The sequence below is a fragment of the Aquarana catesbeiana genome, linkage group LG06 (genome assembly GCF_042186555.1).
Source record: "Aquarana catesbeiana isolate 2022-GZ linkage group LG06, ASM4218655v1, whole genome shotgun sequence".
Taxonomy (NCBI): Eukaryota; Metazoa; Chordata; class Amphibia; order Anura; family Ranidae; genus Aquarana; species Aquarana catesbeiana.
In genome coordinates, this window is record NC_133329.1 from 149252740 (window position 1) to 149278997 (window position 26258).

Consider the following 26258-nt stretch of genomic DNA (forward strand, 5'->3'; position numbering starts at 1 on the left):
TTTGCAATTCTGACCCTCACGCCCCTGGTCTAATCTCCCTTTTATACACTCATCTGACTTCTCCCCCAACCAACCTTCCCTCTTATACTGCGCAGTGGTCCAAAGACCTTGCAATAGATCTTGCTGCAGAGGACTGGTCTTACATCTGGCTCAATACGAAAATATCTTCATAAAATGTAATCGCGCAAGAAGCAAACTACAAAGTACTCATGAGATGGTACCTAGTTCCTGCCAGGATCTCCAAATTTCTCCCAAACTATCCAGCTACTTGTTTCCGTGGTTGTAACGAGCGAGGTACCCATGCACATATATGGTGGACATGCCCAATAGCACAGGAATTTTGGGCTGCGATATCTCAAATGGCCTCCACTCTATTTCAACATCGTATTGAACCTGACCCGGCTATAGCGTTGTTGAATCTTATCCCCTCAGATTTCACCAGATCTCAGACCCGTCTTCTCCTTTAGCTCACAACAGCAGCTAAACAGACGATAGCTAGGGCCTGGAAAACCCCAAAACTCACCCCAGCTGAGGTCAAAAATAGGGTTACTCAGGCTATGATTCACAGTAAAATAGAAGCAACGATCCATGATAGGATCCCCCAACATCTCAAAATCTGGAACCCTTGGACTGAACATTTTCTACCCCCAGACTTTGATAAGCGCCTCCTTAAACCTTAATTAGACCACAACACAATTAGACAGACGTAGCGCTAAATTGTGTGCTATCGCGTTCCCCCCGACCACCCTTCCCCTTTCTCTATCCCTCTCTAAGCTCTCTCTACTTTCCCTATACCTCTCATTCTTCTGTCTCTTTCTTTTCCACTTTCTTTTCCTCTTACGCTCTTATTACAGGTAACTTTACTTATAGATAATAAATAGTCTACCAGATTTTGTTTCTATATATGTTCGCAGATTTACTTTTCATACGAAAGTACAAACTTTCAACTTTTGCTTTTGTTCTTTTATAAGTGTCATTTCATTTCCTAGCCGTAATAGGAAATTGTTATAATATGTCCACAGTTATCTCTGCGAAAATTTTGTCCCCGGACCTTTGGTTCACATCTTACCCCTGAAAATTGTTATAACTTAATCTTCAATGGGGAAAAAAACATGTATAACGCTCATTGCTATAAGTTGCATATATATTGCCTGTTAAACTTTATGTCTCTTTTTTTTTCAATAAAAAAAGTTTGAACAGAAAAAAAAAAAAAAACCTCACCCTGCATCTTACTAAAGACCTTGGAATGTCTACTTTCAAAAAAAAAAAAAAAAGGGTTTATTTGGGGGGTATTTGTACCTTCCTTGCTTGTTCAGGTCAGTACATCAGGTGTGATCAATTTTTTATGATTTGCGCCACAGCTTGTAGACTCTCTAACTTTCACACAAACCAAATAATATCCACTAATTTGGGTTATCTTTACCAAAGATATGTAGCAGTATAAATTGTGGCCAAAATTTATGAAGAAAAATTAATAATTTGCTAAATTTTATCAGAGAAACTAAGAAAAATGCATTTTTTTTTTCAAAAATATGTGTAACAAAAAACAGTCCCAATAATCCTTTTCAAAAACTGGTTATCCAAATCCCACGTGCACAAATCCACATCCGTAATTGGAAAATTTTCACCAATTCGTGAGACACCACCACCTTCTAAAATGGACACTCACCGGAAATAAGGTAAAAAGATGCCTTTGGTTGATGCTGGGTTAACCACTCCACTCATATAAGCATGTCTGAATATTTCCAAATTGAATTCCAGTAATCACTCCTTGCATCTCCAAATTAATCTCAGGATCTCATAAAAAGCAAACAGCCATCATTGCGCAACATATTGTACTTTATTCAATCAATAAAATAAGTATAGGAAATTTTCACTCACAGATGTAGTGCCTATAGACCGGCACTAAGTCTTTCCAGCAATGCTTTTAGGGCTTGCAAGCGCAGTTCCGTCTCCCGGGATCTGCGTGCGGTCCAAGCCTCAATGTGGTGCGGGTTGGGGCAGGAAGTGACATCGGCGTTACCCAAGAGACTCTACGCGTTTCGCATCCAATCATGCGTCTTTAGGCTTCACCTTTTTTTTTTCTAAATTCCAGCTCCCCTATTTACCAATATAGCATTAATGTACTTATTTAGCAAAAATAGAACAGCTTTCCATTAATTCTACACAGGCTTACCTCACTCTCTTCATAGCTGTTTCAACACACTGCTCGATTACTTCTGCCTCACTTCCTGGAAAGACTTTAGGTCATGACACAGGAAGGAGTTGACCAGCTGAGGGTAGATGACGCAGGGTGTGTGCTAATGAGATCAGCTGGTCAACTCCTTCCTGTGTCATGACAAAGTCTGACCAGGAAGTAAGGCAGAAGTAATCGAGCAGTGTGTTTAAACAGCTATGAACAGTGAGGTAAGCCAATGTAGAATTAAAAGGGGAAAGCGGTTTTATTTTTGCAAAAGAAGTACACTAATGCTATATTGGAAGCTGGAATTTAGGAAAAAATTTGTTGGCACGGCTGCGCAAATAGCCGTCGGCCGCCTTTAAGAGCGACGCTGGAGCCCTCTCTGAGCAGCGATCGCGGGTTGCCGGCGGACATCGCAAAACATGTCAGGGAAGTAGAGAGAGATCTGCTGTTACTATTGATCAGCAACAGTGATCTCTCTACTCCGTCAGTACACCCCCCCAGTTAGAAACACCTCCCTATCGAACACTTAACCCCTTGTGTTAACTTCTTCCCTGCCAGTGACATTTGTACAGTAATCAGTGGCTATTTTTAGCACTGATCGATGTATAAATGTCAATGGTTCCAAGAAAGTGTCAAGTGTCGCGGTCCCACTAAAAATCGCTGATCACCGCCATTACTAGTAAAAAAAAAAAAAAAAAAAAAAAATTATAATAGAAACGCCATAAATATATACCTTATTTTGTAGACGCTATAACTTTTGAGCAAACCAATCAATATACGCTTATTGCGATTTTTTTTAACCAAAAATAGAATACATACTGGCCTAAACTGATGAAGAAATTTTTAATATAGCAAAAAAAAAATTTTTTTTTTCAAAATTGTCGGTCTTTTTTTGTTTATAGTGTAAAAAATAAAAACCGCAGGTGGTGATCAAATGCCAAAAAATGGCCTGGTCATTAAGGGGGCAAATCCTTCTGGTCCTTAAGTGGTTAATGCTTTGAGTCGTAGACCTGGAAAAATTACACCTTTCAGCGGTTTTCTCTTGACAGGCTCCATGACTAAGAATCTATTAAAAAGCTTGAGAAAGCCAGGTAGCTCACATTTTCAGTTCAGGAATAAAGCCCATGTACTTCTTATGATAGATGTCCATTCAGAGTATTAATTTGACCCATGGGAGTCACCAACAGTGTACACGCACACACTAAATAATAAAGAGACACACACAACGAAATAAAGTGTTGGAAACCATATTTGTCATTTGAAGGATTTTTCCCATTTATACATATTTTTTCTGCAAATATCTCAGTATAGTCAGGTGACAATCAAATTGTATTTACAGAATGCAATGTCATGAAAAATTAAACAGGTGCAAGGGATGATGGGTAAAAAGTAAAAAAAAATAAAAATAAAGAAAGAAAAAAAAAAAAAGTCTCCCATGAAATAATTTAAGAATGTCCATTTGACTCATAATAAATTAGTCATAACAAGTAACACACATTACAGAACAAAGGTATTTACATCATCTTGACCTAGTAATGACATCTCCTGTAGCATACTTTTGTTTCAAAGTCTATAGCTGTGCTTGGAGTTATCGCTGGTAAAAATGCAGCTATATGTAGCAGATAAGCGCAGTAAATAGAAGATGAAAAAAAAACACCAAAAAATGTATGGGATTTGTACACACTTACACATGAATATGGTACCATAACCCTTTGTATGCTGCACAACAGTGACTGCATTGTGAACTGCAATAAAATTATTTATTTGGCAACTGTATACTAGTTTTGGCGCTTCCCATTTGTTTGACAATTTTTTTTAACAAAATCAAACTTTTTTTTTTTTGATAAAGAGAGGAAGTGTTAGACCCTCTGCTAAGTTATTATCTCGGTCTGTGCCGCCCCACTTGGAAGTCGCCCCTTGATTTGCCCTGGCTTCACTGAGATAAAGTAGATATAACATTTTAGCGTCATGAGAGTAATAGGTGAGGATAAATATTGTCCCTAATGGGGACAAACGTCTTTGTGACAACTGTCTAGGAGAGGGATTTTCTTTACTCTCACTTGCCGTTGTGTCTGAATATAGTAAGTAAAGAGAAATCTCACCAGCAGGATACAGAAAGCAAAAAATAACCTGGCAGGGGATTTAACCTTTCCCTACTCTATATAGAAAAGAAAAAAATGTTTTGGTTGTACGTACACCTGAATCCTTTCTCTGCCAGAGTGGTTTTTGCATTTTTTCCCACACATTTAAAAAATCATTTAGGCGTAAAGATTACATAAAATCCCAAACATTATCTATTTTATTAGAGGATAAAATAGTGGTAGTACCAATTTTGTATGCCACTTGATATTACCGCAAAGATCTAGGAAACGCAAAATTTCAGTAAAAAACACACTAAAGTGATTTATAGGGCAAAACATAACATTGGTGAATAATAAAAAGACGAGGTTGCACCGAGTAGTAGAGACCCAACATGTGAAACCTTAAAATTTGTGTGCGCCCCTGAAATGGAGCATACAAATTTTCTATAGGCGACACTTCAAAATCCCCCTATAGGTCATCATTTTAGTGTTATGAAGGAGGTATTGTGCTAGTATTGCTTTTACTCTGGCGTGCGCAGCAATATGTAACGTGTGTTACAATCTGTGTTTTCACGCATAGGCGCCTCTGTATCCTGCTTTCAGGTGCTTGTTTTTTTTTTGCAAAAGAATTACAAGACTTTTTTTTTTCCATCACATAGGGGACAAAGTGTCAGTTTTTCACACAATCCCGGTAGCTGCACCCAACGGATTGTGTGTGAAACCCCCCTCTCAATCTTAAACACTGTTCATCTTGGATGGAATTGAGAAAGGTTAGAACCTTTGTTGCAGAGTCCTACCTTTTGTTTGTCTCGAGAAATAGCTGTTTGCACATGGAAACAGACAAACAAATTGAATCTGTATGGAAGTGGTTTCATAATTATTAATCAGCTGCTGCGCCCTGCAGGGTTCCAAGGAAAGTGGCGGGGTCTGCATCCCTCTAGACTTGCTTTCATTTTGGGAGTATCTCACCAAAGATGACATTTTTGTTGCAGGGCATGCCAAAAATCTGATGTGTATCTAAGTGCAGACTTCTGGGAAAACCAGTGAGCCAATCACACAAGCAGGAAATTACATTTCTGGGGGGCTTTCTGTACACATTCTGGTAGCCACCTCCAGGTAGCCATATTAAAATTGCATTTTTTTTTTTTGAAAATTACAGAGCTGCAGATTAAAAAGGAAAGGTATTTTTTAATAACATTCAATTACAATAAGACTTGTGTCGTAATTTTATACGCAATATTTTTTTTATCATCTATGGTGAGGGATGTGGGTGTTACTGCAATGCATGTTAGGCCAGTTGCACACAGACATCATAATTTATTTATGTTTAGTCCCAGTTCACACTGGTGCGATGCGGGAAGCCCTGCGATTCCTGTGCGGGTTCCCGAATCACACCTGAATAGCACACTAGTTCACACTGACTTCTGCGAACCATTGGGGGTGTCAATTTAAAGTTAATGACAACCCCAAATCAGTTCACAGTGTTAACTACGAAACGGTACAGGAATCGGATGGAATGGATGTGATCGGACTTCAGTGCGGATCAAAAAAAAAGGGTCCTGCACCATTTTGGTGTGAATGCAATTTCAGCCATACAGTTTGTATGGCTGAATTCGCATCGCATGTGATGTGCACAGCAATGCAGTGTGAATCACATGCGATATCTGTGATTGCACCAGTGTGAACCCAGCTTGACGCAGGAACTTGTTGACAGGCAGCCTTTGAGTAAAAAAACCTGTCTGTAAAGACCTGAGAAATGTTGAGTATAGACAAGTAAAATTCTTATATTTTTGTTTAACTGCTCTGCACTCAAACACTGTATTACTTTACGTAGCTGTGTGCAATGTCCAATTGGCAACAATGCATCTCATTTCGGATCAGTAAAAAAACAAAAAAAAACACAGCATTACTCCTGTGTGCAAGAGCCCTTATGTGTGTTGATGTGTTGCAGCACCATCCATTCTGAATAGCATCCCAATGCACTAAGGCTAACAAACATGCATTGCACTTCAGTGGTTTGTGTTGAAAACTGTGGCACATCTGAGTTGTTGGGATGATTCGGTGCATTGGCAGTCCATTGATTTCAATGGGCTACCTAATTGCAAGTGCATTGATGCACTGCAAATGTACACTATATTACCAAGAGTATTGGGACACCTGCCTTTACACGCACATAAACTTTAATGGCATCCTAGTCTTAGTCCGTAGGGTTGAGGTTGAGGTCAGGACTCTGGGCAGGCCAGTCAAGTTCTTCCACCCCAAACTGTCTTCCACGTCTTTATGGACCTTTTTTGTGCACTAGTGTGCAATCATGTTGGAACAGGAAGGGACCATCCCCAAACTGTTCCCACAAAGTTGGGAGCATGAAATTGTTCAAAATATCTTGGTATGAGAATGCCTTAAGAATTCCCTTCACTGGAACTAAGGGGCCAAGCCCAACCCCTGAAAAACATCCCCGCAACATAATCCCCCCTCCATGAAATGTTTTGGACCAGTGCACAAAGCAAGGTATAAAGACATTGATGAGTGAGTTTGGGGTGGAGGAACTTGACTGGCCTGTACCTCAACCCGATAGAACATCTGTGGGATGAATTAGAGTGAAGACTGCGAGCCAGGCCTGCTCGTCCAACATCAGTGCCTGACCTCACAAATGCGCTTCTGGAAGAATGGTCAAACATTCCCATAGACACACTCCTAAACAGTGTGGACAGCCTTCCCAGAAGAGTTGAAGCTGTTCTAGCTGCAAAGGGTGGGCCAACTCAATACGGAACCCTACGGAGTAAGACACCATTAAAAGTTCATGTGCGTGTAAAGGCAGGCGTCCCAATACTTTTGGTAATAAACTATAAATGGGCCTTGGGACTTTGAACAATTTTGCTTTTAATACACCTGGAATGTGTTTAGTTAATTTAAACTCAAAAATTCAGTTGCACTTTCAAGGGGTCATCCTGATTTCACTACTTTATAAATCCCTGACCTATAAAATGTATGAGGACAAAACTGGCTTCACGCTTTTACTAGTAAAACAAATCACTTATTACTGAAGCCAAAAGCTGGAATGAAATTCCTGGAGACTGCACCTCTAAAAACAAATCTGCAATGTCAGATTTCTTATTGTTGCCCTTACTTGCTACCTATAAAAAGAGGTACTTGTCTCTAAAACAAAATGTATTTGGATATATATAGTGTAGGCATCAGCAGTAGCTTTCGAGATACCACCACTACAGAGGAATGCAAGACCATTCTTGTAAACACCGCAGAGCTTGATGCCCCTCATGTTTCTATTGGTCCGTCACTATAATGGGCTGCCTCACTGGCCAATTGTAATGCTCAGGAGACAGGAAGGGGTAAACTTTGGCACCAGGAAGTGCTGAGCTTTGCCAGCCAGCAGGGTCTGGTATTCAGCACTTCCAGTTACCTGCACACACCTGCAGCTATTTTTCATTGTTCTAGGGAATCAACAGTGCAACCTATCATGCGAGGGGCTGCCATTGCTGGTCTCTGGAGAATGCCTGCCTGACCTGCAAGAAATCAATGAAAAAGCCAGAACTTCTCTAATCTATGCTAGTTTCAGTGACTTAGAAAATATTACAGCCAGGCAATTAGCTTCTTCAGAAAGAGTCAGCAACAACAGACTTTGTATCTATATCATGGCATATTACCTTTAATATAGTGTAAGGTTATCTTCAGCAAGATTTTCCTAAAACTTCCCCTATGCAATTCCATATCTCCCGAACAGTATATACCAGCGCTTCGCTCCCTCCCATTTTAAATGGTGTTTGTCCTTCCATTGCACATGCAGCTGTTGGGGGGGCCTTTCCATAACAACCACTGGCCCCTTGATGCCCCTCAATCCTGACATTTGTAGGACAGGCAGGACATTACAATTGTGCGTCCCCTAGCGCCTGCTCCGGGCCATTCAAATTGCTTACAGCTGAGCTCAGTATTATGCGCTCCAATCGTTCAAACTGCACACATGCACAGTGCACCATTCCTCCTTCTCTAGTTGAGCGCTGCATGCATAGTGGGGGGGACCTGCACCACGTCCATCGAGACCCGCCGATTGTTCCCAACAGTGGCAGAATGGCGGTCTGCCTATGTAAACAAGGCAGATCGCCGTTCTGTGACAAGGGAAGACAGAGATCTGTGTTTCTGCTAAGCAGGAACACAGATCTGTCTTCCCACAGTACAAGCACCCCCCCCCCAGGTAAATAGCACTTCTTAGGGACACATATAATCCTTTGATCTCCCCGGATGTTAACCCCTTCCTTGCTAGTGTCATTAGTACAGTGGCTTTTTTTTTAGCATGGCTCATTGTATTGGTGTTACTGGTCCCCATAAGTGTCACCTTATGTCCGATTTGTCTGCTGCAATGCCGCTATAAGTCGCTGATCGCCACCATTACTAGTAGTAAAAAAACAAAACAAAAAAAAAAAAATTAATTTCATAAAAATATCCCATAGTTTGTAGACGCTAAAAAAATTGGGGGAAAACCAATCAATATACGCTTATTGGGATTTTTTTTTACCAAAAACATGCAGCAGAATACATATTGGCCTAAGGCGATGAAGAAATTTGATTTTTTTTACATTTTTTTATTGAGTGCGTTTTATAACAAAGTAAAAAAATATTGTTTTTTTTTTTTCAAAAATGGTCGGTCTTTTTTGTTTCTAGCACAAAAAAAAAAAATTAAAACCGGAGAGGTAATCAAATACCACCAAAAGAAAGCTCTATTTGTGGGAAAAAAAAGGGCATCAATTTTTTTTGGGTACAGTGTCGCATGACTGCACAATTGTCAATTAAAGTAACGCAGTGCCGTATCACAAATAATGGCCTGGTTGTGAAGGGGGGGGGGGGGGGGGGAACCTTCTGGAGCTGAAGTGGTTAAAAGAGGAGGAACGCTGGTATGTACTCTTCAGAGAATATGGGATTTTTAGAAAAACTTGCAGATTCAACCATCACTTTTTCTAGACATGAACATCTTTTTACTGATCTATTTTGCTGAGCTGATCAAACAGGCATTTCAAGCATGAGGGAAAACCCTTCGTCTACAAGCAGCAAATCACACACAGACCAGCAAAATGCCAAAAACAGTAACTCAAATTTGTTGCACGGTTTGTGAATGTGCATAGTGCACATCCAGCATTAAAAAGGTGCTCTCGGAAATCCCCTTTATAAAATTCTGAACACAAGAAACTCAGAAATTAGGCAAGCACATTTCTACATAAATCCAGATCTACTAAAAAAAAAAAAAAAAAAAAAAAAAAAAAAAATTATCGCAGAGATTTACCTATTGCTAGCTCACCGTGTGGTCACTGCAGTATAAGTGTGTACAAACTCCCACTTCTTAAAATCATGATTACCCATTTGAATGTCAAGGAAGTTCCAGTGCTTTGTTAGCCACCTCTGGTGCCTATCTGGACTAGTACAAATTGCTGTCAATTTCCTTTGATGATATGTTATGACGCAAAAAACGAACTAAAAAAATGAGAAATGTCTGATTTTATACATATTTGAAAGAAAAGAAAAAGACAACATTTGAGGGCTGCTACGAAGTATGAGGTAAACTGAAGACTCTTCACTATGTAGTCTTCAAGAAAATGGCTTTAGTTAACTATCTGTTCCAGTTGGCGCACCACAGTGATTTTGCTAGCAAAGCTTTTAGCATTCTTTTCCCAGAACTGCCTAAATTTACACTGTATACTGCGTCAGCAAAAATATATATTTATATAAACGTAAATGAAGAGGTCATTTCCCCCCACCCTTCCAGAATATTAGTGTTTTCTTCTAATTCCCAACAAAGTTTCAGTATTCCAGTACCTGTGTGCTTTTAAAAGGAATTCGACATTCCCTTTTTGCATTTTCAAAGCACCATTCAAACTTATTTTCTCAAATGATACCCACCCCCATTTTGGTACCAGGAAATATGAGGGCCAATGTGCTGCAAATCCATCTACAGCTGGACAGTTGAGCCAAAAAGCACATAAAACTGGCCAGAGCAAAGCCATTTTACAGAACCAAGCTTTCAGCCATAGGAAGTCTCGGGTTGAACAGACTGAGCTGTACGCTTCATAGTGTTGGGGACTCTCCGGCTACCAAGTCTCTGTGTTGTTAATCCTCAAATTAATCTTCTCTCTTAAGTGAGGCCAGCCCCACTTGGCTTTGAAATGCTTCTAGGTCATAGACAAAGTTCATAAATACTCTTGGTTTACTCTTCATTTCCTATTCTTGCAGACGATGAAAACAGGAGTTGGGTACAGTAATAAAGGTCCGTTTTGCTTGTCAGTGTAAAGCGTTCTTCACGAGTCTACGTCACAGTGCAGACCTGACGGCATAAATATGCTCAGGAGATCAGTCTATGATATTTGTATTTGGTTGTGGAAAGAAAGGCTCTCCATTTGATCCAAAGTGCATAGTGAGAACAAGTTAATGTCTATTATCGTCTCAGTTCTCTTGTCCCTTTTCAGGTGTTCTCCTGAGAAGGCAATGTCCTTGGAGGTTTCAAAGAACCCCTTCCCCACCTCCCCTCCCAACAAATATATAATGTTCATTGCAATAAAAAGTCTTGTGGATCCCCCTGTACATCAGCCAGGTAAACATACTTTGCCTGCAAATAATAGTCCCACTATAGTAAAGAAAATGGATAAGACAAAAAGTACATAAGATGACCCAACTACGGTGTTGTTGGGAAGTTTGTAAGGTTGTCCACCAACTTCATTGATGTAAAATCCTATGGGGAATATTAATGCTGCCATACAGAAAAGGATCACTGTGGAGGGAAGAAAAAAAGTTGGTTAAGAAGATGCGGAATATTTTAAATTCCAGCTGTACCAAGACATCCTACATTTTACAAGTCATTTAAAATGCACGTATGCCTCAGATCCCCAGACGACGCTTTTTATGAAGGAATACGTTGGAAGGGGCCTCACATGTGACTTCATTCTGCAAGTCGGGCTGACCGTTTGGACCTGCTGGCTGTTTGTAACACATGTGGTTTCATTCCTTGGAGATTGTAACTTCAATCTCCTCTATGGAGTCTATTTTGTCTAAGGAATTCGGGAAGTTTATGTATTCCGGATCATGGTGTATGTGGCTGCTATGCAGCAAGGCATTTAGCGATCTCCTTGTGGGATCAGAGCAGCCGGTAAGGAGCTCAATTAAACGCTTGTGGGGATTCCTTTGGGGAACACTTTTTATGATGGTGTACATTATCATTTTTCACCACAAGAGAGAAGAAATTATGTTTTTTTAAACTGAGCACTTTATAATATATTTGCACTGTAATCTTTGCATGATATTTGCACATTACACATGGACTTGATTATTATGAGTTTATTATTTTTTTTATGCACTTTACAGCGTTTCATATGAGATGTATTAATTTCACTTTGTAGAAGGACAGTGCGCTTTGTAGTATTGTTTTATTGTAGTTTATTACACATCCTACCCAGATTGGTGATTTAGATGCAGCAGTCCTAATTGATTTTAAAATATTTTTTGTCACTCAGTTCATTCACTAAAGGGGATTTACTTTTTAGCAAGCACACAAATATTTTTTGGGGTTTAAAATACACCTATACCAGCCTCCAGACATTAAGGCCCCTTTCACACGGGCGGAGAGAATTCAGCTTTTAGCTGCGGATAGATCAAGTTATCTACCCCAGCTAAACTTAGACAATGCTTTCCTATGGCCCCATTCACACACTGCATTTAGCAATGGCTTTGCTACATAGGGTTTGGTGCAGTTAGAAAAAAAATAAATTTGACTGCATCCAAGACCGATTTATTGCAGTTATCTGCACATAACTGCAGGTAATCGCAGTGTACTATTTCACCTGCAGATAGCAGCGGCAACACGGAAAGAAAAACAACAGGAAGCACATCAGAAATGGCAAGAATGTTCCAACGCAGCCGCATGTAAACGCAGCTAATCGCAACGTACAAATGCAAGTGATCGCTGTGCCTGGAGTCTTGGAATTTCAAAATAACAAAAACATGCTTTTAACAGCGGCAGAACAGCCGCCTGTGTGAAAGGTGCCTAAAGCTTTTAAAATTCTTAAAAAGAGCTTAAAAAGGCATTGTACACTTTCAAATGTTTTTGTTGTTTTAACTAGGTATTTGTGACAACATACATTATCTCACAAAAGTGAGTACACCCCTCACATTTTTGTAAATATTTTATATCTTTTCATATGACAACACTAAAGAAATGACACTTTGCTACAATGTAAAGTAGTGAGTGTACAGCTTGTATAACAGTGTAAATTTGCTGTCCCCTGTGAGTACACCCCTAAGTGAAAATGTCCAAATTGGGCCCAAAGTGTCAATATTTTGTGTGGCCACCAATATTTTCCAGCACTGCCCTAACCCTCTTGGGCATGGAGTTCACCAGAGCTTTGCAGGTTGCCACTGGAGTCCTCTTCCACTCCTCCATGACAACATCACGGAGATTCCCCACAGATGCTCAATAGGGTTTAGGTCTGAAGACATGCTTGGCCAGTCCATCACCTTTACCCTCAGCTTTTTTTTTAGCAAGGCAATGGTCATCTTGGAGGTGTGTTTGGGGTCGTTATGTTGGAATACTGCCCTGCGACCCAGTCTCTGAAGGGAGGGGATAATGCTCTGCTTCAGTATGTCACAGTACATGTTGGCATTCATGGTTCCCTCAATGAACTGTAACTCCTCAGTGACGGCAGCACTAATGCAGCCCCAGACCATGACACTCCCACCATCATGCTTGACTGTAGGCAAGACACACTTGTATTTGTACTCCTCACCTGGTTGCCACCACACACGCTTGACACCATCTGAACCGAATAAGTTTATCCTGGTCTCATCAGACCACAGGACATGGTTCCAGAAATCCATGTCCTTAGTCTGCTTGTCTTCAGCAAACTGTTTGCGGGCTTTCTTGTGCATCATCTTTAGAAGAGGCTTTCTTCTGGGACGACAGCCATGCAGACCAATTTGATGCCGTGTGTGGCGTATGGTCTAAGCACTGACAGGATGACCCCCCCACGCCTTCAACCTCTGCAGCAATGCTGGCAGCACTTATATGTCTATTTCCCAAAGACAACCTCTGGATATGACGCTGAGCATGTGCACTCAACTTCTTTGGTCAACCATTACAAGGCCTGTTCTTAGTGGAACCTGTCCTGTTAAACCGCTGTATGGTCTTGACCACTGTGCTGCAGCTCAGTTTCAGGGTCTTGACAATCTTCTTATGGCCTAGGCCATCTTTATGTAGAGCAACATTTTTTTTTTGCAGATCCTTAGAGTTCTCTGCCATGAGGTGCCATGTTGAACTTCCAGTGACCAGTATGAGAGAGTGCGAGCGATAACACCAAATTTAACACACCTGAGACCTTGTAACACTAACAAGTCATATGACACCGGGGAGTGAAATGGCTAATGTACCCAATTTGTACTACAATTTACATTGTAGCAAAATGTAAATTCTTCAGTGTTGTCACATGAAAAGATTTTTTTGTGAGATACTGTATTCTGTGTCGTTTACTTGCCTTACCTTATGAGGGGTTTACATGATGTGGCTGCCGTTTGTAGTGTCATGACTAATCAATTCTCCTATGTCCATATATTCATTTATCTAGCTCAGGGGTCTCAAACTGGCTTTCTCCAGCTGTTGCGAAACTACAAGTCCCATGAGGCATTGCAAGGCTGACAGTTACAAGCATTACTCCCACAGGCAGAGGCATGATGGATGGGACTTGTAGTTTTGCAACAGCTGGAGGGCTGGCAGTTCGAGTTTCAGATATGAAATTTGAAAATTAATTTCTCCACATTGTCTATAGCTACAGAGGTGAATGAGGGTTTCAAGTGCTTTTATGGCTTATCCAGAATAAGTACCGTATTTATCGGCGTATAACACGCACCCCAAGCTTAGGAGGGAATTTTAAGGAAAAAAACAACCTTACATCTAAATGCCCATCAATGCAGCCTTATCAGTGCTCGCTCCTCTGCTCACAGTCAGCGGGGGATTGGCGTATAACACGTACCCGCGATTTCCCCCTGATTTTAAGGGGAAAAAAAAGTGCGTGTTATACGCCGATAAATACGGTAAATACTTTAGTGTGCATAGTCTGGGCACAGATTTAGTTATTGTAAAGCAGATGCAGCTCAGCAGAATAGGGCCCTCTTAACCCTCTTGTATTGCTGCTGTATTGTCTCCCTTTATATTGTAAAGTGGTGCGCAAACTACTGGCGCTATATAAATCCTGTATAATAATGCTAATAATAGGAATATGCATTGTCCATTTGCTTTGCTGCCTACAGCCCCATGTAGGTGGGAATTAAAAGGAAACAGCAATGTGGTTTAAATTCAAAGTAGTTTTTTTTTTCATATAATAAATTGAGAGTATGCCTTAGAGAATTATACATAGGATAGTAAAGAGCTGTAACAACAAGCATCTTGGCTTCTACAGTAAATTAGTTTCACCATCGAACACAACTGTGCTGGGGTAAGATCGACCTGCTAGACAGGAATTGTGTCCTGCTTTACCCAAATGTTGAAATACCCTTGTAGTTGCGATTTAATTCTTCCTCAGAATGTAGGCTCTAATAGAATTAATGTGAGAAATTACTCTCTGTAAGACCTCAGTATACATATACAGGAATTGTTATGGGACACTTACTGCCAGTAAATGCAATCCATCGGGCATATTTTGTAGCTTCTCTCCTCCAATGGGATGCCACTAGCAAACCACAAGTAACAGTCAATGATATGATTCCCATTATGATGAAAAACAGCGTTGTAACCCACTCCGGTGGGAGCCGGGGAGGAATACATATCCTGTCACGTCCATGTATGGTCTGACACTGCCTGACCAGGCCAACCGTGAGAGCACCTGTGAAGTAAGAAAGAATGCATTAATACTGTGAACAAGGTTCTTTAGAGTATAGAAAATGCCTTTACAACAATGATCCATCATAATTTGCCAACATTACCATTATAAATTATTTTAGGGTTTCACTCATTGTTTGTCAAAAATAGGACCTTATTTTGCCCCATTTTAGACAGAGAAGGTAATGAGTAAAACCTGTCTTTTTTTTCTGCCCTCTGTGACCAGTTAAGGAGATTTTCTGTTCCTTCCTGTTCTGTAGATACAACAAGGAATGACAGCAAATCTCTCCAAAGTCAAACTGAAGTAAATCTCTCCAGACAGTTCTCCCCAGTACAGATGTCCCCAAAATTTCTAATTTTCCATCATTTTCAGTCCCAGAGACATTGGTCATCAGGACAAAAGAGAGAAAGTTAATCCCCCTAGCAAAGATAGAGAAAGCAGTAAAAATCTAACAGGGGTTCAAATTTTCTCACATTCTATCCAAAATTAAAAAACAAAAAACAAAACAAAAAAAAAAAAAAAAAAACACAGGGGACAACATGACCCAGGTACTGGTAACACTGAATTAGTTACCTGCTCCTAACAACCAGTGTCAAGTGTGTTAAGGTGCCCTGCCATCCCAATGAATGGACTGCCTAACACGCAACACATGGGTTAGCACGTGTGTTAAACACAATTTATAGCCTAAATGAACCCTCAGATGAAAACTCAAGATCTCCAACTAATTTCTGCTCCCTAGATATCTGGATCTTGTGTCTGGTGACAATGAAGACCATGAAAAATGGAAGAGTATTAATGTCCTCTGTGGGGACATAGACAGCGATAAAAACCTGAAAGGTGTTTAAATAGTTGTCTACTCAAACAAAACGACCCAAAGTAATATTTACATCAGAACTATGGGGCATTTCTTTGGGCTCACCACAAAGCCTGCCTACTGGATGGAACTGAACAAAATCTACACCCTGGCAGATATATTTGCTATTTTGCTTATAAACATCAATACATGGTCTAGATGTGCAATGGTGAAACTCTGATGAGGCCCAAGTACATCGTCCATCATCCTTTTAAAAGTAGCCACAGACTCCTAAAAAGACAACCACTAGGGGGTTAAAATAAGTTGTTTTATATTCTACTTTAAAAGGGATGTATGGGTTTTTTTGATTTTTTTTTAGAATCATACTTACCTAGGTGAATGCAGCATCGGCCCGATGTTGCATCTGTCCCCCAGCGCCTCTAGCACTGAGAACCGAGCGATCGAACACTGCTGATTGCTCAGTTCTCATTGCTCCCTAAGCAGAGAGCTGCTAACTGTCAGTCACCAGCTCTCTGTGCCCCCCACCCCGTGTTCACTGGAGCACTGGGCTGTGAAGGGGGCGGAAGCGGCCAACTCAGGCTCTCAGCAGCTCGCTGAGAGGCTGAACCGGGTGGCGGTGCAGGCACGTGTGTGGATCCCGACTCCATTGTCGCGATCTTGCCCAAACCTGGATCGGCTCTGTGATGTCAGCCTGCTGAAAATGGATCAGAGTGCAGAACGAACTGCACTCCTGTGATCCACAGAAGAAGTACAGCCAAACAAACTTTGGCTGTACTTCTTTAAATTGTCAGAGGAAGCTTCCAATATCTCATGATGAAATCATGGGTGTTTATATATTTTACAGATACCAGTCTCTCAATTCATCCACCCTTAGGCAAGCCACAAATGGTGCCAATTTCTTTCTTGCAACCACGGGTTGAAGGAAAGAAATTTGCACGATTCCCCTATCAACACAATGCTGACAGGGGAATCCCTCCTCACGAGACATTGTCTGCTCCCAGCCGTGGGGGGCAGGCAGGGGAAGTCGTCCCAATTGGGAGAAGACCTTGATAACTGATAACAGCCGCTAACAATAATCGCAAGTGAATAGGGCAGGTTGGTTGTACCAAAGTTAAAATCGATCAACTTAATTCAGTCTGGCGACACACGATTCGAATCTTGGCCAGTTCTTGCTGAACTGACCGAGATTTGAACCGTCTATGGCCGGCCTTAGCGTGGGATAAGTGCCAAACTTTGAAAGCTGTAACAGACTATAATAATTGATCTGGGCCAATATTATAGGCCTACACTACTCACTTTCGGACACCTCTATAACCCCCCAAGGGGTTTTAACCTCCTCTGTGACTACCCATCTATGGGCTTCAGGAATTCAATAAAGCATAAGGTGGATACATACTTTGGCATATGTGAAAATCTCTGGTTTAATTACATCAGTGCAGCGGGACAACTCTGAAAATGCACCCCAAGTTACTATGAGTGCCCCTTTCATGTATTACCCAATCATATACAGTGCATCCGGAAAGTATTCACAGCGCTCAACTTTTTCCACATTTTGCTTCATTACAGCCTTATTACAAAATGGATTCAATGTATTGTTTTCCTCAAAATTCTACAAACAATACCCCATAATGACAATGTGAAAGAAGTTTGTTTGAAATCTTAACAAATTTATTAAAAATTAAAAAAGGAAAAAAAAAAAAAAATTCACATTTAGATAAGTATTCACAGCCTTTGCCATGACATTCAAAATTGAGCTCAGGCGCATCCTGTTTCCACTGATCATCCTTGAGATGTTTCTACAACTTAATTGGAATCCACCTGTGGTAAATTCAGTTGATTGGACATGATTTGGAAAGGCACACACCTGTCTATATAAAGGTCCCACAGTTAACAGTGCATGTCAGAGCACAAACCAAGCAATGAAATCCAAAGAATTGTCTCTAGACCTCCAAGACAGGAATGTATAGAGGCACAGATCTGGGAAAGGGTCCAGAAAAAATTCTGCAGCATTGAAGGTCCTAATGAGCACAGTGGCCTCCATCATCCGTAAATGGAAGAAGTTTGGAACCACCAGGATTCTTCCTAGAGCGGACTGCCCAGCCAAACTGAGCAATCGGGGGAGAAGGGTCTTAGTCAGGGAGTTGACCAAAAACCTGATGGTCATGCTGACAGAGCTCCAGCATTTCTCTGTGGAGAGAGGAGAACCTTCCAAAAGAACAACCATCTCTGCAGCTCTCCAGCAATCAGGCCTGTATGGCCAGATGGAAGCCACTCCTTAGTAAAAGGCACATGCCAGCCTGCCTGGAGTTTGCCAAAGGGCACCTGAAGGACTCTCCAACCATGAGAAACAAAATTATACGTCCTGATGAAACAAAGAGTAAACCCTTTGGCCGGAATGGCAAGCGTCGCGTCTGGAGGAAACCAGGCACCGCTCATCACCTTGCCAATACCATGCTTACAGTGAAGCATGGTGGTGGCAGCAATGCTGTGGGTAGGTTTTTCAGTGGCAGGAGCTGGGAGACTAGTCAGGATTGAGGGAAAGATGAATGCAGCAATGTACAGAGACAGCCTTAATACAAACCTGCTCCGGAGCACTCTGGACCTCAGGCTGGGGCAAAGGTCCATCTTCCAACAGGACAACAACCCTAAGCACACAGCCAAGATAACATGGCTATGAGACAACTCTGAATGTCCTTAAGTGGTCCAGCCAGAGCTCAGACTTGAACCTGATTTAACATCTCTGGAGAGATCTGAAAATGTCTGTGCACCGACACTCCCCATCCAACCTGATGGGGCTTGAGAGGTCCTGCAAAGAAGAATGGGAGAAACTGCCCAAAAATAGGTGTGCCAAGCTTGTAGCATCATACTCAAAAAGACCTGAGGCTGTAATTGGTGCCAAAGTTGCTTCAACAAAGTATTGAGCGAAGGCTGTGAATACTTATGTACATGTGGTTTTTTGGTTTTTTTTCAGTTTAACCACTTCAGCCTAGGAAGGTTTTACCCCAATTACCAGACCATTTTTTGTGATACAGTACTTTAACCGACAATTGGCACGTTTGCTTTAAATATTAAATATGAATTTAATAGCATTTCCATTTTGGTGCTCAGATACAATCAAGTTCCGATTTAAAGCTGCATGTACTTGGGCTTTTTAAAATACTCTCTCACGTTCGTTAGATCTTTAAGCCAAAAGCTGACGAAAAAATGCAGAGTACAAAATGTTCGTTTTGGCAGGCATGTAATTATGTATTATCCTCATGACACATCACAGGAAGCACCTCCATGGTTAACAGAGGACAGAATTAAAATTAGACTTGGGGAAACTTAACATTAATAAATAACCGGGACCAGATGGCTTGCAGGCGAGGGTACTTGGGGAACTCAGTCAAGTAATTGCCAGACCATTGTTCCTAATTTTTACTGACAGTCTACTGACTGGAATGGTACCAGCTGATTGGAGAAAAGCCAATGTAGCACCAATATTTAAAAAGGGCCCAAAACACATCCCTGGGAATTACAGACCAATAGTATTGAAACTCTTGGAGGGGATAAGGGACTATATACAAGATTTTAGTAATGAGAACGTTATCATTAGCAGTAATCAGCATGGATTCATGAAGAATCGTTCTTGCCAAACCAAGCTATTAACCTTCTATGAGGAGGCGAGTTGCCATCTAGATAAAGGAAGGCCCGTAGATGTGGTGTATCTGGATTTTGCAAAAGCATAATGACACAGTTCCCCATAAACGTTTACTGTACAAAATAAGGTCAGTTGGCATGAACCATAGGGTGAGTACATGGATTGAAAACTGGCTACAAGGGCAAGTTCAGAGGGTGGTGATAAATGGGAAGTACTCGGAATGGTCAGGGGTGGGTAGTGGGATTCCCCAGGGTTCTGTGCTGGGACCAATCCTGTTTCATTTGTTCATAAATGAACTGGAGGACGGGGTAAACAGTTCAATCTCAGTATTTGCGGACGATACTAAGCTAAGTAGGGCAATAACTTCTCCGCAGGATGTGGAAACCTTGCAAAAATATCTGAACAAATGGGATGGGCAACTACATGGCAAATGAGGTTCAATGTAGAAAAATGTAAGATAATGCATTTGGGTGGCAAAAATATGAATGCAATCTATACACTGGGGGAGAACCTCTGGGAGAATCTAGGATGGAAAAGGACCTGGGGGTCCTAGTAGATGATAGGCTCAGCAATGCCATGCAATGCCAAGCTACTGCTAACAAGGCAAACAGAATATTGGTATGCATTAAAAAGGGGATTTATTCCAGAGATAAAACGATAATTCTCCCACTCTACAAGACTCTGGTCCGGCCACCCTAGAGTATGCTGTCCAGTTCTGGGCACCAGTCCTCAGGAAGGATGTACTGGAAATGGAGCAAGTACAAATAAGGGCAACAAAGCTAATAAAGAGTCTGGAGGATATTAGTTATGAGGAAAGGTTGCAAGCACTGAACTTATTCTCTCTGAAGAAGAGACGCTTGAGAGGGGATATGATCTCAATATACAAATACCATACTGGTGACCCAACAATAGGGATAAAACTTTTTCGCAGAAGGGAGTTTGACAAGACTCGTGGCTCCTCATTAAAATTAGAAAAGAGGTTTAACCTTAAACTACGTATAGGGTTCTTTACTGTAGGAGTGGCAAGGATGTGGAATTCCCTTCCACAGGAGGTGGTCTCAGTGGGGGGCATTGATAGTTTCAAGAAACTATTAGATAAGCACCTGAACGGCCGCAACATACAGGGGCATACAATGTAATACTGACATATAATCACACACATCTTGTGTCTTTTTTCAACCTCACCTATGTAATATGGGAGGCGGAGCATGGAATTTAGAATGCACGTAAAGCTATTGTTTTGGTTGACCACTTGATGACCAGTGACATACCGGTACGTCGCTAGACTTCAAGTAGTTATATCGGGATGATGCCTGCAGCTGCGGGGATCATCCCGGTATTTTTTTTTTTTTCAAGCCGATGGTAGGCTCTTTTGTAAAAAGCAATCATGCACAAGCAGTGATCGTCCCACATGTGAGGTATCACTGCGAATGTCAGATCATGGGCAGTATTTCTTGCATCAGACCTCCTGTGTAAATCTAAAAAGTGGTAACCTATAAAGGCTTTTAAAGTTTCATCTATGGATAGTAAAATTTACATAGTTTGTTACCGTTGCTTGGGCATGCACAATTTTAAAGCGTGATAGGTTTGGCATCAATTTACTCAGCATAACACTCTTTTAAATCCTACCAAACAATTGGGCATAGTGTTTGGGTTGTGTTTTTGTGCATTAAAGTTGAACAAAAAAAAAAAAGTGTATTTTTCCCCCAAAAAAAGTGTTTGAAAAACTGCTGTGCAAATACTGTGCGACACCCACCAATTTATTCTCTAGGGCCTCTGCTTAAAAAAAAAAAAAAAAAAAAAAATATATATTATATTAATATATATATATATGTTTGGGGGTTTTAAGTAATCTTGTACCAAAAAATGCTGGTTGTTACATGTAAAACAAAGAGCCAGAAAAGGCCAGTATTAAAGTGGTTAAAATATACATTTATTCTAGTTACTAGAATAAATTTACGCACATAGGTGTGTAAATTATGGTAGTAAGCTCCTCTTCAAATTCAGATCAAAAGGCATAAAAAAAAGAAGAAAAAAAAAAAAAGGACTCTGAAGTGCCTTTTTTGGCAGTGTGCATGAGGCCTAAACGGTCAAACGCTTTAAGTGAATAATGTCAATAATATATGAAACTTTTCCATTGCTGCATGCTTGTATGTTTATTACCAGATGAGTCTTGGCAGAGCATCAAAAACCATTAAAAGGACTTTGAGAGAGGCTAATAGGTTATCTGCTTGAATGCACAGATGCTTGCCACTAAATTGCTATTTCATGGATTAGGAAGAAGCAAGTCAAGACTTGCCCAGATGTGATTAGCGTGATTCTCTGCTCTTCAGTGAGACTAATGAATAAAGCTTTTCATTGTCTTCTCACAGACAACACTGACACAAGGTCCCCAGCCCAGTTAAAGGAACATTATTTTTATACCGTTCAGTGATTTTGGATATAAATTGATTATCCCATAGCAACTGATGAAAAAGGCAGATTATACACACAAAAAAAAAAAAAAAAAAAAAAGAAAACTTTATAATGACTTCATTTGTGCGGGCCTGGGAAGACTGTGTTCATTCACTAGTTAAGAGTCATTTTTTTTTTTTTTTTTTTAATTAAAACATGTTATACTTACCTGGTCTGTGTAATGGCTTTGCACAGAGCAGCCCTGATCCTCTTCTTCTCGGATCCCCAGCCCGCTTGCTATGGGGGCACTCGTGCGCGCTCGCTCCCAAGTAGGGTGACCATGTGTCCCAGATTGCCCGGGAGAGTCACGCATTTTGCAGGTCTGTCCCGGGCACCTTCTTCTGGGAATATACAGTGTCCCGAATGAAACTGACACAGCCGATGCAGCCGTTCATGATTCTGCAGAGAACAGCTGCATCAATTGCTGATAACATCATCCAGTGTGCCGTGCAGCACCCTGCCTCCCCTGGAGAAGCACAGCAAGATATGGATAAAGCCCCCTCCCCTTCCTAGTTAATCACTTTCACAAAGGAGGAGCCGTGGGCGTTAGCCAGCCCTGTTTTGCCTCCTCCCGCCGCTGACATCACCCCCAATTTGAATTGGAATTTGGTTTTGTGTATTCACTGCATTGTGCATGGATTTGTACATATCAAGTGGGGGAAGCTTATTTTACATTAGACTTGAGGCTTCATTTTTCAAATTTTTACTCCAGATCCCTCAGGTCATTTTTTTTCTTTTGTAGTCTGTTTTTTTTTAATGCAACTTTAGTGCCTTAGATTTAAAGAGCATTTGTTTAATGTGTGTAACAATTACACTCTTTGCCTCCAAGTGGCTGCCTGCGACCCCATTCACACAGGGGCAACACGACTTGCAGGTCGCCTCAGCGAGGCGACCTGCAAACGACTGCCCGGGCGACTTTCGAAACGACTTCTGTATAGAAGTCTATGCAAGTCGCCCCAAGTCGCCCCCGAAGTCGTACAGGAACCTTTTTCTAAGTCGGAGCGACTTGCGTCGCTCCCCTTAGAACGGTTCCATAGCACAGAACGGGAGGCGACTTGTCAGGCGACTAGGTCGCCTGACAAGTCGTCCCTGTGTGAATGGGGTCTGCAACGTTAGAAAAAGAATTTGTTTAATGTATGTTAGCCTATCAAAGGCATTAAAGTTAATAAACCCTGCTACTCTTTCGAGCACGGCCATCCATCGACTGCATTGTAAGCTGAGTGACATTTCTTAAATAGGTAAGGGGCGGGGCAATTCAACAATATCACGTGGTGACTGATGCATGCTTGGAGGGGGGGGGGGGGGGGGTGTCCTTGAATGATGGTTCGGAAATGCAGACACCCTACTCCCAAGCCCTGCTCTGTGTGCCCATAAGACACATAGAACGGGGCTTGGCCCTGCTCCCTCGTCAGTGGCTATGATTGACAGCGGCGGGAGCCAATGAGGAGTGAGAGAGCCTCAGCTCTCATGCACATTGCTGGGTTGAGATAAAGCTCAGGTATGTATTGAGGGGAATGCAGTAAGGTTAAAAAAAAAAAAAAAAAAAACTACTGCCTTTATAACCACTTTAAGCTTCTGTTTTAATTAACAATTAATTTTGCCTTTTTCAAGCAGGGTGCCTTGAGGTTTCTTCAGGGGTGCCTTGCAAAATGCCTGAAAATTGATCAAAAATTGTATATAAGCCAGCAGGTGGATCAAATCAAGCCTGCCTTTTAGTTACACAAAGCCATAGGTTTTCATTACGCAGCGTTATGACTTTCTAGACACTAGAATTCTAACAACCAATGACATCATTAGTTAATAAGGAGGATATCTGTAGCCTCCACAGCAGTGGCGGCCGGTCCATAAGGCGCCCCCACCACGCACTGTGCGGGGCACCGGACTAATAGGTTTCACTTAGGTCCAGAGTCTTTACACAACATGATTGTTTTACGATGTCCTTGGGGTGCAGAGCACTGCGCCCCGAACCCTCCCACGTGTGATCTTAGCCAATAGTGAATTCATTTTAGCCATTGTGTTACTTCTGGTTTCCAGACTGGGTTAACATGGAAGCCGCAGAAGGGAGTTGTGTTAGGGGAGCTGTATCCGGGGAGTTTTAAACTGACACCCAACAGTACCAACTGTCAGGTAGTGCCCAATCCTTCAGTCAAGCCTCCATGCTCAGTTCTTGAGTACTCAACGATTACACCAGAAGCTTTGCCGCGCTGAATCTGGAAATGCACTGCAACTAACACAGTACACCCGGGTCTAGAAGGCATCGCAATGCCTTCCGAGCTGTATCAGAGGAGCTGTGTCCGGGGAGCCAGGATCAGGGAGCTTTGTCTGAGGAGCTGTGACCAAGGAGCTGAGTCCAAGGAGCTCTGACCAGGGAGCAGTAACCAGGGAGCAGTAACCAGGGAGCAATGACCAGGGTGAGTGCAAAGTCAATCATGTTTACATTTATCCTATGAATTGCCTTTATCCTTATTCAAAGGCATACTGTGAGCATCAAGTGTAATGAAGCAAATAATACTTGTAGCAGAGTGTACATATATGGCAGTCTCTGCCTAGAGAGGTTTGTTTAGGAATAAAAAAAAAAAAAAAAAAAAAAAAGGATAGCACCAGCCACCACTGCTCCACAGCATCCTTGTTTGACCCCTCTTGTGCCCCTCTCCCTCAGCACTGGGGCGACATTAGCTGAATGATTGAGGGAGAAGAGAAACATCGGAATACTAGTAAGTACCAGTGTGCAAAAGTGTATGTGCTTTAGAAGAATAAATCACCTCCAACGTTGGGTGTCCTACGTGTGGATGTTGCTGCATTGTGTAAAGCTGTCAGAATAGTTTTTAAATTTTATAATGGGGTGCCTCAAGACTGTCTATAAATTTTAGACGGTGCCTTGACTGAAAAAAAGGTTTAGAAACACTGCTTTAGTGTATATCTATGGTCAAAATTTTAAATCATTCTACTCTTTTTTACATTGTATTTCATTTATTTATAGTGAAGACCCCCACACATTTACGACCTTGAATTCTGCAACATGTATTCACTATGCCCTGTTGATGGGCACTGCTTTGCCACACATTTCACAGAGCCTGCCTTCTGAACTACAGAAGAACTGAAGGGAGGAGTTTCAAGAGGCAGAGTCCATACAGGAATCACTGCCTTCAGGCAGCTAGGTACCATAGAAAATGATGTCCTTAGAAATTGATAGTAAACTCACTGTTGAGGGGAATCTGCAAAGAATGTATGGAATGCAGTAGGTTGTGGGAAGAGGTGGCCAGCAGACAGGCTGCATTTACAACATGAAAGGAGATTTTTTGAATAAGCCGATACTGGGTTGTCAACATCGATTGTCGTTTTATTGCTATTACAATGCCGAGGTCATAAAATGAAAGCGTATGCTCTGGCTATAGAACGCTTTTAAACGCTAACAATTATGTCCATATGTTTAGATACTTCGTAAAGCTCTGACTTGTAAATCAATACATGTAGAATGTGCTAATGGGCTGGAATCATGACATACTGGTTGTTCAACTGTGGAAGTGTAATTCAGAGAATTACATACCCTATTCCTCATTCCCACAGACTTGTTTCCCGCAGGTTCTGGGATAGACAGGACACACAAAACCTCATCTGGTCTCCCGGTTAAATGGCCATCTCTTCACCAACATCATTATGTAAATTTAAGACCATTGGTCACCAGTAACTCTGCATTGTATGCAATGACATTAAGGATCTGCCCACATTCAGGGGCTAAAGCCGGAACTTTTATTTTGAATGCTGTCTGTGTCCTTCCTTGTTAGGGAGATATGCTTGATTTGTCCTGGTGAAGGAGAAACCAAAATTTTGAGTTGCCAACAACAGAGGAGGGGAAATCTTCCAATGGGGACACCTGTTCCAGTGACGACTAACAGGGGGTATCCTCACTTTGGAAAGATTTTTTTTCACTTCCTTTTGTGACTACACCAGCCTTTCAACCAGGGTGCCTTTGAGGCTTCTTCAGGGTGGCCTTGGAAAAATAACTAGAAATTGCCCAAAAATTGTATACAAGCCAGCGTGTGGATGAAGGCTACCTTTTCGTTACACGAAGCCACAAGTTTTCATCGTGCAACATTACAACCTTCCAGCTGCCGGCGTCCTAATGACCAATGGCAATAAAAGGAGGCTTTTATTGCCTGCATAGTATCCTTGTTTGACCCTTCCTTGCCTCTCTTCATCAGCATTGGGGACACATTAGCTGAGT

The 26258-nt window shown here is 41.5% G+C and overlaps 1 protein-coding gene across 1 annotated transcript in view; it reads right to left on the minus strand.

Annotated features, from left to right (window-relative positions):
- Window positions 1-3413: 3413 nt before the first annotated feature.
- Window positions 3414-26258, minus strand: part of MOSMO (modulator of smoothened) — a 105323-nt gene continuing 82478 nt past the window's right edge. The window contains exons 2-3 of the mRNA XM_073591046.1: window positions 14916-15128; window positions 3414-11032 (exon numbers count right to left, since the gene is read on the minus strand). Coding sequence (XP_073447147.1) covers window positions 10848-11032; window positions 14916-15128 — 398 coding nt within the window. The 3' untranslated portion in view covers window positions 3414-10847. The remainder of the gene's footprint in view (window positions 11033-14915; window positions 15129-26258) is intronic.